At 42.2% G+C, this 14,215-nt stretch overlaps 2 protein-coding genes across 2 annotated transcripts in view; both read left to right on the top strand.

Annotated features, from left to right (window-relative positions):
- LOC103359575 (uncharacterized) overlaps window positions 1–6,413 on the top strand; it is an 18,771-nt gene extending 12,358 nt beyond the window's left edge. The window contains exons 3-10 of the mRNA XM_008284971.1: window positions 1,296–1,351; window positions 1,736–1,950; window positions 2,088–2,347; window positions 3,369–3,482; window positions 4,388–4,529; window positions 4,803–4,874; window positions 5,164–5,235; window positions 5,470–6,413. Coding sequence (XP_008283193.1) covers window positions 1,794–1,950; window positions 2,088–2,347; window positions 3,369–3,482; window positions 4,388–4,529; window positions 4,803–4,874; window positions 5,164–5,235; window positions 5,470–5,795 — 1,143 coding nt within the window. The 5' untranslated portion in view covers window positions 1,296–1,351; window positions 1,736–1,793 and the 3' untranslated portion in view covers window positions 5,796–6,413. The remainder of the gene's footprint in view (window positions 1–1,295; window positions 1,352–1,735; window positions 1,951–2,087; window positions 2,348–3,368; window positions 3,483–4,387; window positions 4,530–4,802; window positions 4,875–5,163; window positions 5,236–5,469) is intronic.
- A 1,011-nt stretch (window positions 6,414–7,424) lies between these two features.
- taf5l (TAF5-like RNA polymerase II, p300/CBP-associated factor (PCAF)-associated factor) lies at window positions 7,425–14,209 on the top strand. Its single transcript, XM_008284970.1, has 5 exons — window positions 7,425–7,505; window positions 8,026–8,167; window positions 9,931–10,035; window positions 10,213–10,973; window positions 11,893–14,209. Exons 2-5 carry the CDS (start codon window positions 8,029–8,031, stop codon window positions 12,688–12,690), a joined length of 1,803 nt encoding a protein of 600 aa, XP_008283192.1. The 5' UTR covers window positions 7,425–7,505; window positions 8,026–8,028; the 3' UTR covers window positions 12,691–14,209.
- The last annotated feature ends 6 nt before the right edge of the window (window positions 14,210–14,215 follow it).

The following is a 14,215-nucleotide window of genomic DNA, read 5'->3' as shown; positions in this document are numbered from 1 at the left end:
CTTCAGTCAACAGGAAAAGGTTGTTATAATGGAGAGCTATGAAAAATATAAAATATTTTGGCAAAAGCTCTCTTACTGTAAATGATACAAAAGAGGAATTCTGGATGAAGGAGTCAAGTGTGTAAATTAATACAGTTGTGACTTGATAATCCGACCCTTAACAATCCAAAACCGGTTTGTCTGACAGGTTTTTAGGAAAATACAGTAATAGAGTCTTTAAAGGTCTGACATATTCTATGTAAAAACTAGGGCAGCAACCAACATTTTTTTCGTCATTATATCTTTGCAGTTAATCAATTAATTGCTTAACCTGGAGCACATAACAGGAAATGTCACAACTTTTGCGATGCTGAAGGTTACATTTTCAAATATCTTGCAGTCTAAAAAAAAACAACAAAAATACCCAAACCTCCAAATATTTAGTTAAACTGACACAATTTAGTTGTTATTAAATTGCACAAATTGAAAATCTTTAGCCGCACTAACCCTAACTCTTTTTTTGTTCATACATTTCTCTCTTTTTTTTTTAAATTTGAAGGAATATTGTGAGTGTGGAAATTAAATATAGTAGGATTACTAACCTGCTGATGAACAGGTTTGCAGATATAACATATTCATTGTGTCAGAGAGTTTGTGTCAGTCTGAGACAATCGTCATGTAAAGAACTGGTAAACAGGTGATGCTTCTACCAGCAGATTTAAACCCTAAACTCTGAACAGAATCTTCTCCAGAACAAATTAGCTGCGCAGCTTCAGTTACCGTGGTAATGTAGCAGGTTGAAAGAGAGCCACCTTCATGACACTAACCACTCTCCGGCTCTCAGATGTGAATAACACAGCGACTTGAGACCATTGGTCACCAATAATATCCTTTGCAGAGCAGGGTCACAGAGATGTTTATGTCGTCTTCAGCTGTATTCCCCATAACGGTCAAATATTCTCCCTGACCTAACGTCATGTATTACATTAAACACACACTATTTTTATGCCTCGGCTGCGACGACAGCCGCGACCAGAGGCATCATGCTTTGTGGTCGCCTGTCTGTATGTCTCATTCTCTGAATGAGATACCTCACAAAAGCCTATTCTTTACATTTGTTTTGATTAAAATGTCCAATTTGAGTCAAAGATGAACTGATAAGATTTTGGTGGTCCAAAGTCAGTGTGACCCAGCAAAACTCTATTTTGGCTGTAAGTCAAGCTCAAGGCCATAATTGTAGTTAATGACTTCATTGCATAAAGTCATTAGTTGTTATGTTTCACCTTCAACTCATGTTGTGTCTTTCTAAAATGTAGAGTCCTTCACGTTTCACACCTGATCTAGTAAATGAACATGGAAGGACTTCATACAGGTAATTAGACTTCTACTTTGTCAAATATTGTTTCCTCTGTTGTAATGGTTGTCATTCTGAAACAGAAAGATTTACATTTTTCATTTAGTATTTCATTTGTGTAACTGTAAGCTGTAAGCAACACACACTGTTGTGTACGGTTTTCTGCTGTACTTACATTATATGCTATATTCATACTTATGGCCTGGCCACTCATCTGTAAAACAATTATCAATATGGCATAGGTTTCTGCTCTGTACAGGGTAATGGGGTCAGTATCTACAGAAGGATGTTTTTGCTCAGGATGAGGCTGCACACAGTGGAGTGATGCTGATTTGTTAGTGTGTAGCACTATGATCCGCTGTATGTACATTCTACCATGTCTGTGATGTTTCTGTTGCACAGGTTCAAGTTCCTGTGTCCAGGTGTGTTCCAGTGTGATTTGACAGGGCTGGTGTTTAAAATGATCCGTGACGGGGAGTTGGTATACAGAACCACCCAGTGGGATGAGGGTGTCCTTGAGTCAGCTAGAAAGATCCCTGCAGGTCCACTGTTCAACATCCAGGATTCAGAGGATGCTGTCTCTCAACTTCACCTCCCACACTGTGCAAAACAATCCTGTAAGCATGTCCAGTCTGATGCTTGGAAATATAAAATCAAAGCACAGTTATTTCTATTGTGCAGACCTTTAATGTGTGGTATTATTTTAAAAGACATGGATTCAGCTGAGTGAAAATAAGGAGACCTGTATTTACAGCTTTGCTTTCCAAACACCTGTCTGTGGCCCACATCGGTGATAATGGAATGAGCATCCTTGAACCAGTGGAGATAACAGACACTCATGTGGTCGTGGATGTCCCTCACTGCTCTGCCTTTGGCTTGGTATGGGATATGTTCATAAGGCTTTTAAACATCCAGAAACCAATAAGTGGCCAAGTTTTGCTGTTTCACCGACCAACGAAGCAGAGTCGAAAACTGAATGTTTTCCTACTGCCAGAAAACGTGCCGCTGCAGGAGGTAAGAGCTCTTTATGAGTCATTAATAATTCCTGAAGTCACTGCTTTTGTAATAAGCAGAAATTAGGTTTATCAGTCGATGACAAAATTTGTTTCTTTCTATCCATGTTTCAGAATTTGTTATATTATAGTTAGAATTTTATTGTGACCATATTGGCATTTTATTATGTCACAGACATTTCTCTTATCATTTTGGGTTTTATTTTAGGTCTGTGCTGTGTTATTTTTCAAAATATCCTTTCCTTGTGCATTTTTGGTTGATTTGCATCCTTCCTTCTTACAACAAGACAAGTAATATAAATTGCTATGCTGTTTTATCACGAGTCTTTTTAGTTTAACTAATTACATTTGCATAATAACAAGATATGACAAAATTTTTCTGGTGGCAGCAATGAGCTCTAGGAATTCTTAAGAATAAACTGTTTATGAAAAACAAACATGAAAATACTGCATGGACAGTCTTGTATTAAAATCTTATTATTAAATATTAAGGTATTTTATCCTCTCACTTGTTGTGTGAACAACGTATATGTAGACAGGTGAGAAACTAAAGGAGAAGACCGACTAAAAGAGGCAAAACAACAAGTAAAATACTTCATATGCAGTTCTTGCCTCATGCTTCGATAAGTCGTGAGTAAATTAAGAGTAAAAGTGAATCATGTGACACAGTCATGAGATTGTAACTGTACTGAACACCAACACACGATGTCAAGTGTCAGTCAGCTTTTCCTCCACCATCATCAGAACACTGAAGGGGAAATATGCTCGTAATAAAAAATGCTGTTCTTTATTCCTGTTGAGTTTCCAGAGCACTGAGGCGGCTCCAGACTCAACAACAACTTATCAAAACACTTATTTTTTTAGCCATCTGTGTGCCGTATGATATAAAATAATATCTCATCTTGTAGTCTTTCACTCTTGTATCAAGTAACTTTAGTGTCTCCAAGATGAAAGCATAGGAATTTATATAATCAGGGTAATGAAGCCACTGTCCAACAAAAAACATTCTCATTCTGTTTAAGGTAAAAGGGCAACAGGAAAATGCAGAGTATATTGAGGCTCCTTCTCGCTGTCAACTCATCCAAGACCAACCCTACAGTCTGCATTGTTCTGAGTCCTACAGAATACAGCCTCAGGTGCGTATGTCCAACACAACTCCTATATAATGTGTCAGAGCGTGCTGTAAGAGCTGACAGAGCAAATTAAATATGTATCCCATGTCTATTCTGATGGTCTGATTCACTGTCTTTACATGTTTGGTTCAAGATTTCATCCATCTATGTACTATACATCGTTTCAGCCTCTGTAGGGTCATGGGGGGCTGGGGCCTATCTCAGTTGACTTAGGGTGAAGGCAGGGTACATCCTGGACAGGCCACCAGTCCATCACAGGACCTGGTTATGGGTTGTGTAAAAAAAATATTCCATTCAATGCATATACCAAACAGTCGCAACATTAAAACCACCTTCCGAATCGGTCAGTACTCCTTGTGCCACCAAAACAGCTCAGACCCGTCCAGGCCTGGTCAGGTGTCCTACGGTGTGGATCCTTTGGATCCTGTGATTTATGGGGTTGTAGCTCCATGAATTGGGATTGTTCCGAGGCATCTCACAGATGCTCGATCAGATTGGGATCTGGAAAGTTTGGAGGCCTGGCAACTCCTTGGGCTCCTTAAGCCAGACCTGAGCAGTTTTTACAGTGTGGTAGGCTGTCGTCAGAGTGTCTTGTTGCCGTTAAAGTTTAGGTGGGCCATATGTGTCAAAGTAAGAATGCCAGCAAAACATCGAACTGTAACAAAACGATCAAGGCCATTCACTTGGTCAGTGGTTTTAATGTTATGGGTGTTTTGTTTTAATGTAATGTTATGCGGCTTACAAAACAAAATAATAAGCAGACATTTGGGGACACTTCGGATTCAGGTGTTGTTCAGGGTTTCTCACAGTCATTAGATTTATTGTAAGTATATATAAAAACTTTAAATTGTGCAGCTTTAACTTAACATAACATGAAGTAAATCTAAGAAATGTGCTATGATTTGCAGAGGGCCTCATTTGACTTTAAGTACGGACCAAATTACCACCCGACTTTTGAGATCCGGCTAACGACGAGCACAGAGGAAGCAACTGTGACAGTCCAAGACCAGGAGGGGAAACCGGCCTGGGATTATCATATTGAACTACCTGGTAAAGAAGGCTTGGCTGTGTTATTATCAGTCAGAAAACACTCCTTCACACAGTGTACAGTTCATGATTTAATTCAGATTTCTTCTTCTGTTCTGCTTTTTCACACGAGTACACATCCTATTAAAATCCCCTGCCTTTAGCAGTCTCTGAACTGCAGCAAGTCCTCTTTTTTATTTGTAATTTCTGACATTGTTGCAAATATCAGAAATATCGGCAAATCAAAGCATGTCCTTCACAGTCTTGTCGTTTTATTTGTTTCTGGTTTAACACTAGCCTCGAGTTCACCTGCCCTGTCAACCCCACCTCCAGTCAATGAAACAGCCTGGTTCCCAGCTGAAGAAATAGGTGAGCAGCACTGTTGAATGAGAGGCAGAAAACCTAGCAAATGATTAAGTTTCTGCAATGCTGTGTGAATTTTACTTTCAATGAAAACACACCTCAGAAAGTCTTATTCCTGTCTTTTGTCTCTGAATCTGCAACAGGCATGCTTAACATTAGAGATGCTATTATGATTTGGACATCAGTCTAGCTTCCATTTAATATTCTGCTTTAATACATCTCTACATTTTAGTCAATAAACTTGTTCAGTCTCCCTGCATGGGATCAATACAGTATCAATTCACTTCATCCTCAGCTACAACTGCTCTGTCAACCCAGCCTCTGGCCACTGAAGCAGCTTCACTCCCTGTGCCAGCTAGAGATGAAGGTCAGCACCTCTGTGTTCACATAACCTACAAAATACTAGAAAAAAAATCTAGATGTGTCACTGGTTCATCTTCTCCTAAACTACTGCACAGTTTGAACTAGTTATAGCATTAAAGTATAAAGTAAATTAAGACCATAACTGTAGGTTCTATAATTAACCTCTTAAAGTTTGAAGTAGATTTTTTAAATCCACTTCAGGTGATCAAATAGAATTATTTTCTGACTTATCTTCCAGGTCCAGATTCAAGGAGACATAATCTTCAAAGGACGCCGGCTTTCCTTGGGAAGGAAGAGAAGAAGTTGTTCTCCGTTCGGAAAGAATTTATTAACAGAGTGTCCACGTCTGTTCTGAAGGATCTGCTCGATGTACTTCTGCAAGAGAGAGTTATAAACAGTGGGGAAATGGAGGACATTCAAGCCATGCCCAGGACAGAAAAAGCAAGTGCGCTGATTGACATGGTGCTGAGAAAGGGACAACTGGCTTGTAAAATTCTGATTGATGCTTTCTGTAAACAAGATCCATTTCTTTCTGAATGGCTGCAGTTAAAGACGCAAAGATAAGAAATGGTAGAATACTAAAAACTGTCTTATGTCAGTACATTTAGAAAACTGGGCTTGATGAGATCATTTACTGTTAAAAGCCTTGTTTTAAAGTTTTACTCTGACATACAGAGTTTTGCAAACTGCAGATCTATGGAATAATGAGCCAGCAGCTGTGCCACATTGACTCTCAGGCACAAGCAATGCTGCCTGTTGACTGTTGACATTGTTTTTGTCTTTAATCAGATTTGTGTGAGTATGTATATAAGTAATTGGCTGATTCTAGCATATCAGACTGAAGTTAATATTGCAAGTTGTGTTGTGTAATGAATATTTTGAATATTATATGTTTTACATGCCATAGTATGCTCAAGTTCAACATGATTTGTGGCCCGACCCCCCGAATATATTAAAATATGCAGGAAGTTGAAAGTAATTTAGCTGATGATATGTTGTTAATTGGCTGTCAAATGTCATTTTTATTGTTTGTGTAAAAGATCTCTAGGATGTTCAGAGTATCTCAAAATGCAAGTGTTATATCAACTTTGTCTGTGTCAGTTCTGCTGATATTTACGTTCTCCTTACAGTTCCTCCCTTCACTTACTTTTGCACTTGGTAAAGCTTTTATGTCAAACATCAGACATCTTCTCTGTGGTTCTGCGGTGGTGGAACGAGTTACCAAACTCTGTTCAATCTGCTGACTCCCTCTCAGTCTTTAAGAAAAGACTAAACACCCAGCTCTTCACTGAACACCTCTGCACTTGACAGACTGGGAAAATTAAAAAAAAAACAAACAAACTATTACCTCCTGCACTGCCTGTAGGCACCAACACCGTGTCACACTTGAACTTGTTCTATGGCATTTATCCAGGTTGTTTTCTCCTGACTAGATCCTTGCTTGTGTTGTATTTGCTCTCAGATGTACGTTGTTTTGGATAAAAGCGTCTGCTGAATTAAATTCTAAAAACATTGTGTGATCCTTTTATGGGTTTTCTATGTTCACCTCTTTGTACTAGTCATGGTACCCACCACTCATGCTTGGCACAGTCTATACTAGGCTGTGTTTACTGCAAACAAATCTAACAATAATACTTTAAGGACTTAACCTTAATTTTCAAAAGTGTTAGCTAAATTTGTAATGTCAATCTTATGTCTGTACTGAGCAGCACTTTGTTTAAACTGTGCTATATAAATAATGGTGACTTTCCTTGACTACTAGGGTCTTTTTTAGCTTTGTTATATTGCTTGTATTTATTCATATTGTGATATTTTGTGTTTTAGTTTTGCCTTTATCTGAATTGTTGTTAGGTTGCCTTCTGGGTATCCTGCTTTTGTCGGTCAAACCTTGCTGTCAAGCTTAGTTTTAAAAAGTTCTACATAAATTAGTATAATTGTTGTCATGATTGTTATTATTCTTCGTAGTAGTATTACGTTCACACGTTAAAAACTATCCAGCAATCTGCCATCGATTGATTTAGCCTTGTGTTCAACAGTAACCCCAAGCCAGGCGGAAGCAATAGATCAACGAAAGCTTCAACTGATCAAAGATGAGAGCGGCGAGCTAGCGTGTTAGCCTAGCATAATTTGATGGAGGCTGACCGGGGGGCGGACAACCACGATGGAGCGGCAAAGAGAGCCAGCACCACAGTTTCAGCAGTGAATTGAGATGCATTAAAACTCCACCAGCTTGGATACAGTAACTGAGGACGGAGAGGAACAGCACGATATGCAGTGAGTACCGATTTTCACCCGGCGGAGCAACGGAACCGAATTAATCCCGCTAAAAGTTTGAAGCCGCCAGGCCCACTGCTACCAGTGCTAAGTTAGCCGGTTAGCTCGGCGCATGCATCCTCCTCCACTAATGTGGAAACTTGACAGCTTTGGACTAGATTTGTCTACGGCTCCAACTGTTTTGAACTTCCAGGCTAGCTGACACACATATTTGCAGCACCAGTGTGGGCGTTTGCACCGTTTTTGAGGCAGTACGAACGTTAGCGCTACTTTGCTAGGTAATTAGCCACTGCGAGGATGCTGTGCTCTGGAGGGTTAATTTAGCGATGAAGACGATGAATCGGAATTTAGGCACAGCAACATGATGCACTGTCCTTTACAGTCCCTGACAACTTGAAAACGGTCAAACTTTAACAGCTTGGGCTTCCGGCTGCAGGATGAGAGAGAATGTGATGTGCAGGTGTCTTGTGTTCGCTGTAACATGCCAGGTGTGTGACTCTGTGTGGTTTCTGGTTGTCAGGTCATGAAGCGGGCTCGCACTGAGCAGATCCAGTATGTCGTGGCTCAGTACCTGAAGAGGAGGCAGTATGTGGACACTGAAAGCTCCCTGAAAGGAGCCAAGCTCTTTCAGTCAGCTGAGGAGATGGCTGCCAGCCTCACAGGTGAGCACAGATGAAGATTTGATGTGACACCAACAGCAACATAATTAACGGGAAAGCCCAATCTCTGCACTACCACACGGTTCTGTGACTATATTTAGGCAGACTGAAAAGGTCAAAATGAACCACATAGCAGGTAATAATATGTCTCAAAATAACTCCAAGCAACAAGTTACCTTAATGTGGGATTTACATCACATTACAGTGTGCAACATATCGTTTTTTTATTTATTTATTTAAAAAATGTATATATATTTGCAGCTTCTCAATAGCGTAATTGATGCTTCTCACTATGGAGGATACCACATTTTTGCAGAGATGTGTTTGTTTCAGCTGCTCTTTCCTACAGGGCTTCTGTTGCTCTACCTTCCTCATTAAAATACCCCAAAAGTGTTCTATTAAAATTAAGTATGGTGACGTACTTGTCCAAGTCATAGTTTTCATCCATCGATACACCGCTTAGTTCTGGCTGGAGTCTATCCCAGCTGACTCAGGGTGAAGGCAGGTTCACCTGGACAGGTAACCAGTCTATCACAGGGCTACACTTAGAGACAGACAACCAAGCACACTCACATTCACACCTACGGACAATTTAGAATCACCAATTAACCTCAGCATGTTTCTGGACTGTGGGAGGAAGCCGGAGAACCCGGAGAGAACCCACGCTGCACGTGGGAGAACATGGAGACTCTGCTAGTTATCATGCTGGAATGAATGTACCTCAAGCTTCTGCAGACTGGGAGTCATTTTGTCACCCAGTATTCTGGAAGATTCACAGGCCTTCATGGTGCATCCATAGATGTCATCTCACCAACACCTTTTGGAGTCAGGCAGCTCTATATCATCACACCCCCACCTTCAGTGTCAGGACTATGCATTCACTGTGGTAGTCCTGACCAGGTTCACAGCAAACATTGTGGACCACATCTAAGGTTGAAATCATGTGTCTGGATCTCATCTGTCCGATGGTTGTGCTCCTAGCATTCATCAGGCTTCTTTTCATAATATTAGCAAAGTTCAATCTTGCAGTTTAGTGCTGAAGAGTAAGCAAGCTGTGTCTTTTCTTGTATGCCATCTATAGAGATTCATGTTATGTCCTTTATATTGACTGAACTGTCACAGAAACTCTGATTTCCATTGAAACCCCTGTGTCAAGTCTGTAGCGCTTGCCTGTCTGTTAGTTAGATTGTGAAAGTAGCATCGTGTTCATGGCTTCGCTTTAGGAGGACTGCTGCTGCATCTCTGATCAGTGGCACGATAGCTCGTTGTGTTCCTCTTAATTACTGTTGCAACTGTATTCATATGGATTTTTAGTTGGTAACTGATTTTCCTCTATTTTGAAGACCCACAGTCAGATTTTTAGTTCCTCTAGCCATTCTTTTCCACAATGGAGCTACGATACAGACATGCACAGCTCATAGGTCCAAAACTGAGAAAGTTCTGGTGTTCAGTCATTTTATAAACTTGCTCATGCAGTCAGATGAATTGGAAACCACAGGTGGGTTAGATGAAGTGATTACAGGTGTATTCACTTTCGGGGGCAGCTTTTTCTGTATAATCTTTCTGAAGTGTCTGGTTTTGATTTTCCATGAGAATAAATACTCTGCTGTTGAGCTTAGATATAATAAGACCACTGAGAAGTGATTTAGTTGATCACTTGTATATTTGACAATCTGAAAGGGGGCCATTCCTCAAAAACAATGTTTGACCTCCATGGATGTGTTTCCAACGTCCCTCTCCCTCCCTCTCTCTCTCTCTCTGAGCAGTGCAGACAGAGTCAGGATGTGCCAACGTCGTCTCTGCAGCACCCTGCCAGTCAGATCCACAGCAGTATGAGACGCAGTACTCCCGGCTGCGCTCCTTTCTCTCAGGTATGACATCCATATTCCTGCTGTGCACTCTATTCCATAACTGAAGATGTCTGCTAATTTACACGTCTGTATGTTTTAGAAAAACACATCTACGAAGGTCAGACTCCTGTTTGGGTGAAATGTGATGTTGTATTTGATTTCAAAATCCTCAGAGTACTTTTTATTTTCCCTGAATAGAAGCTGAAATATCCTGGGCGAAAGAGGTGAGCAGCATCCTCTACCCGCTCTTCGTCTACCTCCACCTGGACATGGTGCGCTGTGGCCTGAAGGGGGCGGTGGACGGGTTTTACAGTCGTTTCCATGGTGCCTTTCTTCAGGACAGCGAGCAGCGTGCCACTGTAGAGCAGCTCCGCCATGTTCTCACTGCTCAGGACATTGCATCCAATCCCAAGCTGAGTGCTTTTCTTGAGCACAAGTACGTGGTTCACCTGACGGAGCCGGCCTACAGCTACCTGCTGCGCTACCTGCAGAGCGATGACAACAGCGCCCTCGGCAGGGCCCTCAGCACACACCTGCAGGTGGAGGTCACCGCTTCGAGGCGCACAGACTATCAGCTGTATGGAGCTGCTGGCGGGGCAACAGCCGCCCCAAACTCCACCTCATCCTGGGCGGGAGTGGACGGAGCGGAGGGTGGGGAGGGGGTGGAGGTCCCCGCAGGGATCCCACAGAGCGAAGCAGCGCTGGAGGCTCTGCAGGACTGCATCAAAAAAGTTCGAGAGGGTCCCCCCTCGCTCACAACTGTCTGTTTTTACGCCTTCCACCACACGGAGCAGATGCTGAACACCGCCGAGGTCTCAGCTGACAGCCGGCTGCTGGCTGCTGGCTTCGACAGCTCCACGGTGAAGCTGTGGAGCCTCAGAGCCAGAAAGCTGAAGGCCAAACCGCATCAGGCCGACGTGTCGCACATCCACCTGGCATGTGATGTCCTGGAGGAGGATGTGAGTAGACATGGTTTTTGCTCTTTGTGTTTGCATAGCCTGTTAGGACTATGATTTCTGTTGTTACACTTTCACTGCGTCAGTTTGTCTGTAAAACATCAGAAAATAGAGGAAGCAGTCAGCACAAGCTTTCAGAGACCAGGGAGATGTTTTCTAATCATCTGAAAAGCTCAAAAGTATTGAATTTGCTTGAAGCTTGGTTTTATAATTTTGCTTGTTACTTGGACAAATTAGATCACATTCATGAACTAAGTGACTAAATGTTTCAGTATGTTGAGTAGAATAGAAACACAATTATTGGTTCTTTTCAAAAATCGTTTCCTTATTAAGGTAAGAATTTTAATTTTATTGATTAGCGAAGACTTCACAGCCTTCAGTATGGAGAATTAATATCATCGCAGGCCTTATGTAGTTGGAGCAGTAGCAGTGTTTTCAGTTAATATATGAAGATTTATATAAACTATGAAGGAGCACAGAGCAGCCTCATTTCTGAAACTGTCATGTGGAAATATTTGGTTTGATTAAAAGTGAAATAATCACATTTGCAACTGAGAGACAATCATTCAATTTAACAGAAAATGTATCTGCAGCTGCTGATAACTGATCAATCGTCTTTCTGTGAATGAAAAGTTCTCTAGTTTAGATTATTTAGTTTTCTTACTCTGGTGTAGTTTCTACTAATCAGTTTTTTAGACATTTCAGGAAGTCTTCTTGCATTTTTGACATTGATAATTTAAACAATAAATAAAGAAATAATCAACTGATGGATTGGTAATAATTGTATGCTTTTAACTAAAAATTATACTTTATTTTAAATAGGTTTTTCTTTGTCGTGTAATTTATCTCACTCAAGAAACCATGAAGTCAGTAGTTCAGGATGGAGACGTGTCGTGTAACTTTTTCCATCGTTTCTCGCCAGGTGGATGAAGAGGACAGCTCTGGCAGCGAGATAAAGACGCTGCGAGGTCACAGCGGCCCGGTGTTTCGTACCGCCTTCCTGACAGACAGCTCTGGCCTGCTGTCCTGCTCCGAGGACACAACAATACGCTACTGGGACCTGGGTAGCTTCACCAACACAGCGCTCTACCAGGGCCATGCCTACCCTGTGTGGGACGTGGACGTCAGCCCCTGTAGCCTTTACTTCGCCAGCAGCTCCCACGACCGCACCGCCCGCCTCTGGACGTTCTCCCGGACCTACCCGCTGCGGCTGTACGCAGGGCATCTCTCTGATGTCGACTGCATCAAATTCCACCCTAACTCCAACTACCTGGCCACCGGCTCCACAGACAAGACTGTCCGGCTGTGGAGCACGCAGCAAGGGGCGTCCGTTCGCCTCTTCACTGGCCACCGCGGCCCGGTGCTGTCGCTTGCTTTCTCACCTAATGGGAAGTACTTGGCGTCTGCCGGCGAGGACCAGCGGGTCAAGCTGTGGGACTTGGCGTCAGGGACTTTGTTCAAAGATCTGCGGGGACACACAGACAGCGTCACCAGCCTGTCCTTCAGCCCGGACAGCAGCCTGGTGGCGTCGTCGTCTATGGACAACTCAGTTCGGGTGTGGGACATCCGCAACTCCCACGGCGGGACGCCAGCCGACGGCTCGTCCAGCGAACTGGTCGGACTGTACACTGGAAACACCAGCAATGTACTCAACGTCCAGTTTATGGCCTGTAACCTACTGCTGGTGACGGGAACCGCACAGGAGAAGACGGAGCAGTAGCCACGACGTAGCGGTGTTTGTGTTTGGGAGAAAAGCTTGAATGCGTCCAGATGTTGGTTTGAAGCTGTGGTCACCAGGCAGACTCTGAGAGGTTAAATGTCACCACACACCCAAGAATTTGATTTTAGAGAAGAAGCAAGGCAAAATATTTGTTTTCCTAAAGAGCAATCATTCTTCAACCAAAGCAGGTGATGTCAGTATTACAGAACTCCTCAGTGTCCCTTGTACCTGATGATTTAAATGTGTACAGCTCTCTGCTGACGTGTACAGCACGGCGGCAAAAGAAATTATTGGAGATTATTGTTAATTTTGGATTGAAAAAGCAATGTGCACAAATCAATTTTACCCAAAAAGAAGATGATTCTCGCCTGGGAGAATACCAGAACGTCAAAATGTCTGACATACGTGGAACTTTAAAACGACTTGGGCACTGACTCGTGTTGTGGTGTCAGCGGGTTCCTGGTGGACAGGATGTTGTTTCTGCTGTGTATTCTCGAGCTGCACCTTGTTTCCCACTATATTGCAATAACAGTCTGATCCTTTGAGAAACACGTCTTCTTACTCAGAGTCACATGAGAAGATGGATATCAGTTCTGTCGCTGTGGTTCCAACGCTACAGACATATTTCCCAGATTAGCATGAAGCTGCCTAAGTGAGCAGTGAGTTGCACAACGAAACTCATTCCCTCTTCCTCGTGAGGTGCGTCTTCAGCCATTAACATCCACTCCTGCCTCTTCAGTGTGTGCAGGAAACGGCAGCTTTAAGCAACTTGTAGTGATTCTCATGGATCAAGTGTTCTCTTGAGTTAAAGCCCTCCCTGTTTGACCGGGTTTCACCTTCCTTCCACTGCTGTGCAAGGTGTTTTAATTAAACCTGGCTGATTTTATCTTGGTTTAGGATACAACAGCTGCAGCGATGAGTGGATTCATCGATCAGTGGATCGACAGAAAAGGAAAGGGCAGCTATTTCGATTAATCATCATTTTAGCAAAAATCTAATATTTGCTGTTTCAAGCTTATTAAATCTGACCGTAATAGACCAAACGAGACGTTCGAGGGTGTGATGTGGTCTGAGGAACATCGAAATGGGCAATTTTAACTATTGAATAGTCTGTCTCATTTTCAGTGGCACCCATCCAGTTCTTAAAGGTGTTGAAGGTCAAAAACGAAAGCTAACGAGTGACTGTTGGAGCGTGAAAACACAGGAAACCCAGAGGTTGTTTGTTCTCCTTACTCACGGCAGCGGTGAAAGCTGTCGGTTTGTGTCGGCCTACTGCAGGTATGAGGGACGGTGTACATAGTCTCGTTGAGGACTTTTGTAAGAATCAAAGGCTGTATTTTTTCGCACTATTCTGTCAGTAACTGTGCAATGCTTAAAAAGTGTAAATATACTGTATTTTTGTAGTTTTTGGCTACCAAAAGTTTCCATCCAGGCTGTGCTTAATGAGGGCTAAGAAAAAATACAGATGTAAAAACTGATTTGTTTCTGGATTTATTTTTCTTTTTGCCTTTTTTTTTTTTTTTTT

This window comes from Stegastes partitus, unplaced genomic scaffold (genome assembly GCF_000690725.1).
Source record: "Stegastes partitus isolate 25-593 unplaced genomic scaffold, Stegastes_partitus-1.0.2 Scaffold382, whole genome shotgun sequence".
In the NCBI taxonomy this organism is placed as follows: Eukaryota; Metazoa; Chordata; class Actinopteri; family Pomacentridae; genus Stegastes; species Stegastes partitus.
The sequence above is the reverse complement of the archived record's forward strand: the minus strand, read 5'-3'. Positions and strand labels throughout refer to the sequence as shown.

Coding starts and splice junctions, on each gene's coding strand:
- taf5l (XM_008284970.1), top strand. CDS start 8,029: ATGAAGCGGGCTCGCACTGAGCAGATCCAGTATGTCGTGGCTCAGTAC. Junction 10,036..10,212: donor GCTGCGCTCCTTTCTCTCAG/GTATGACATCCA, acceptor TTCCCTGAATAG/AAGCTGAAATATCCTGGGCG. Junction 10,974..11,892: donor GTGATGTCCTGGAGGAGGAT/GTGAGTAGACAT, acceptor GTTTCTCGCCAG/GTGGATGAAGAGGACAGCTC.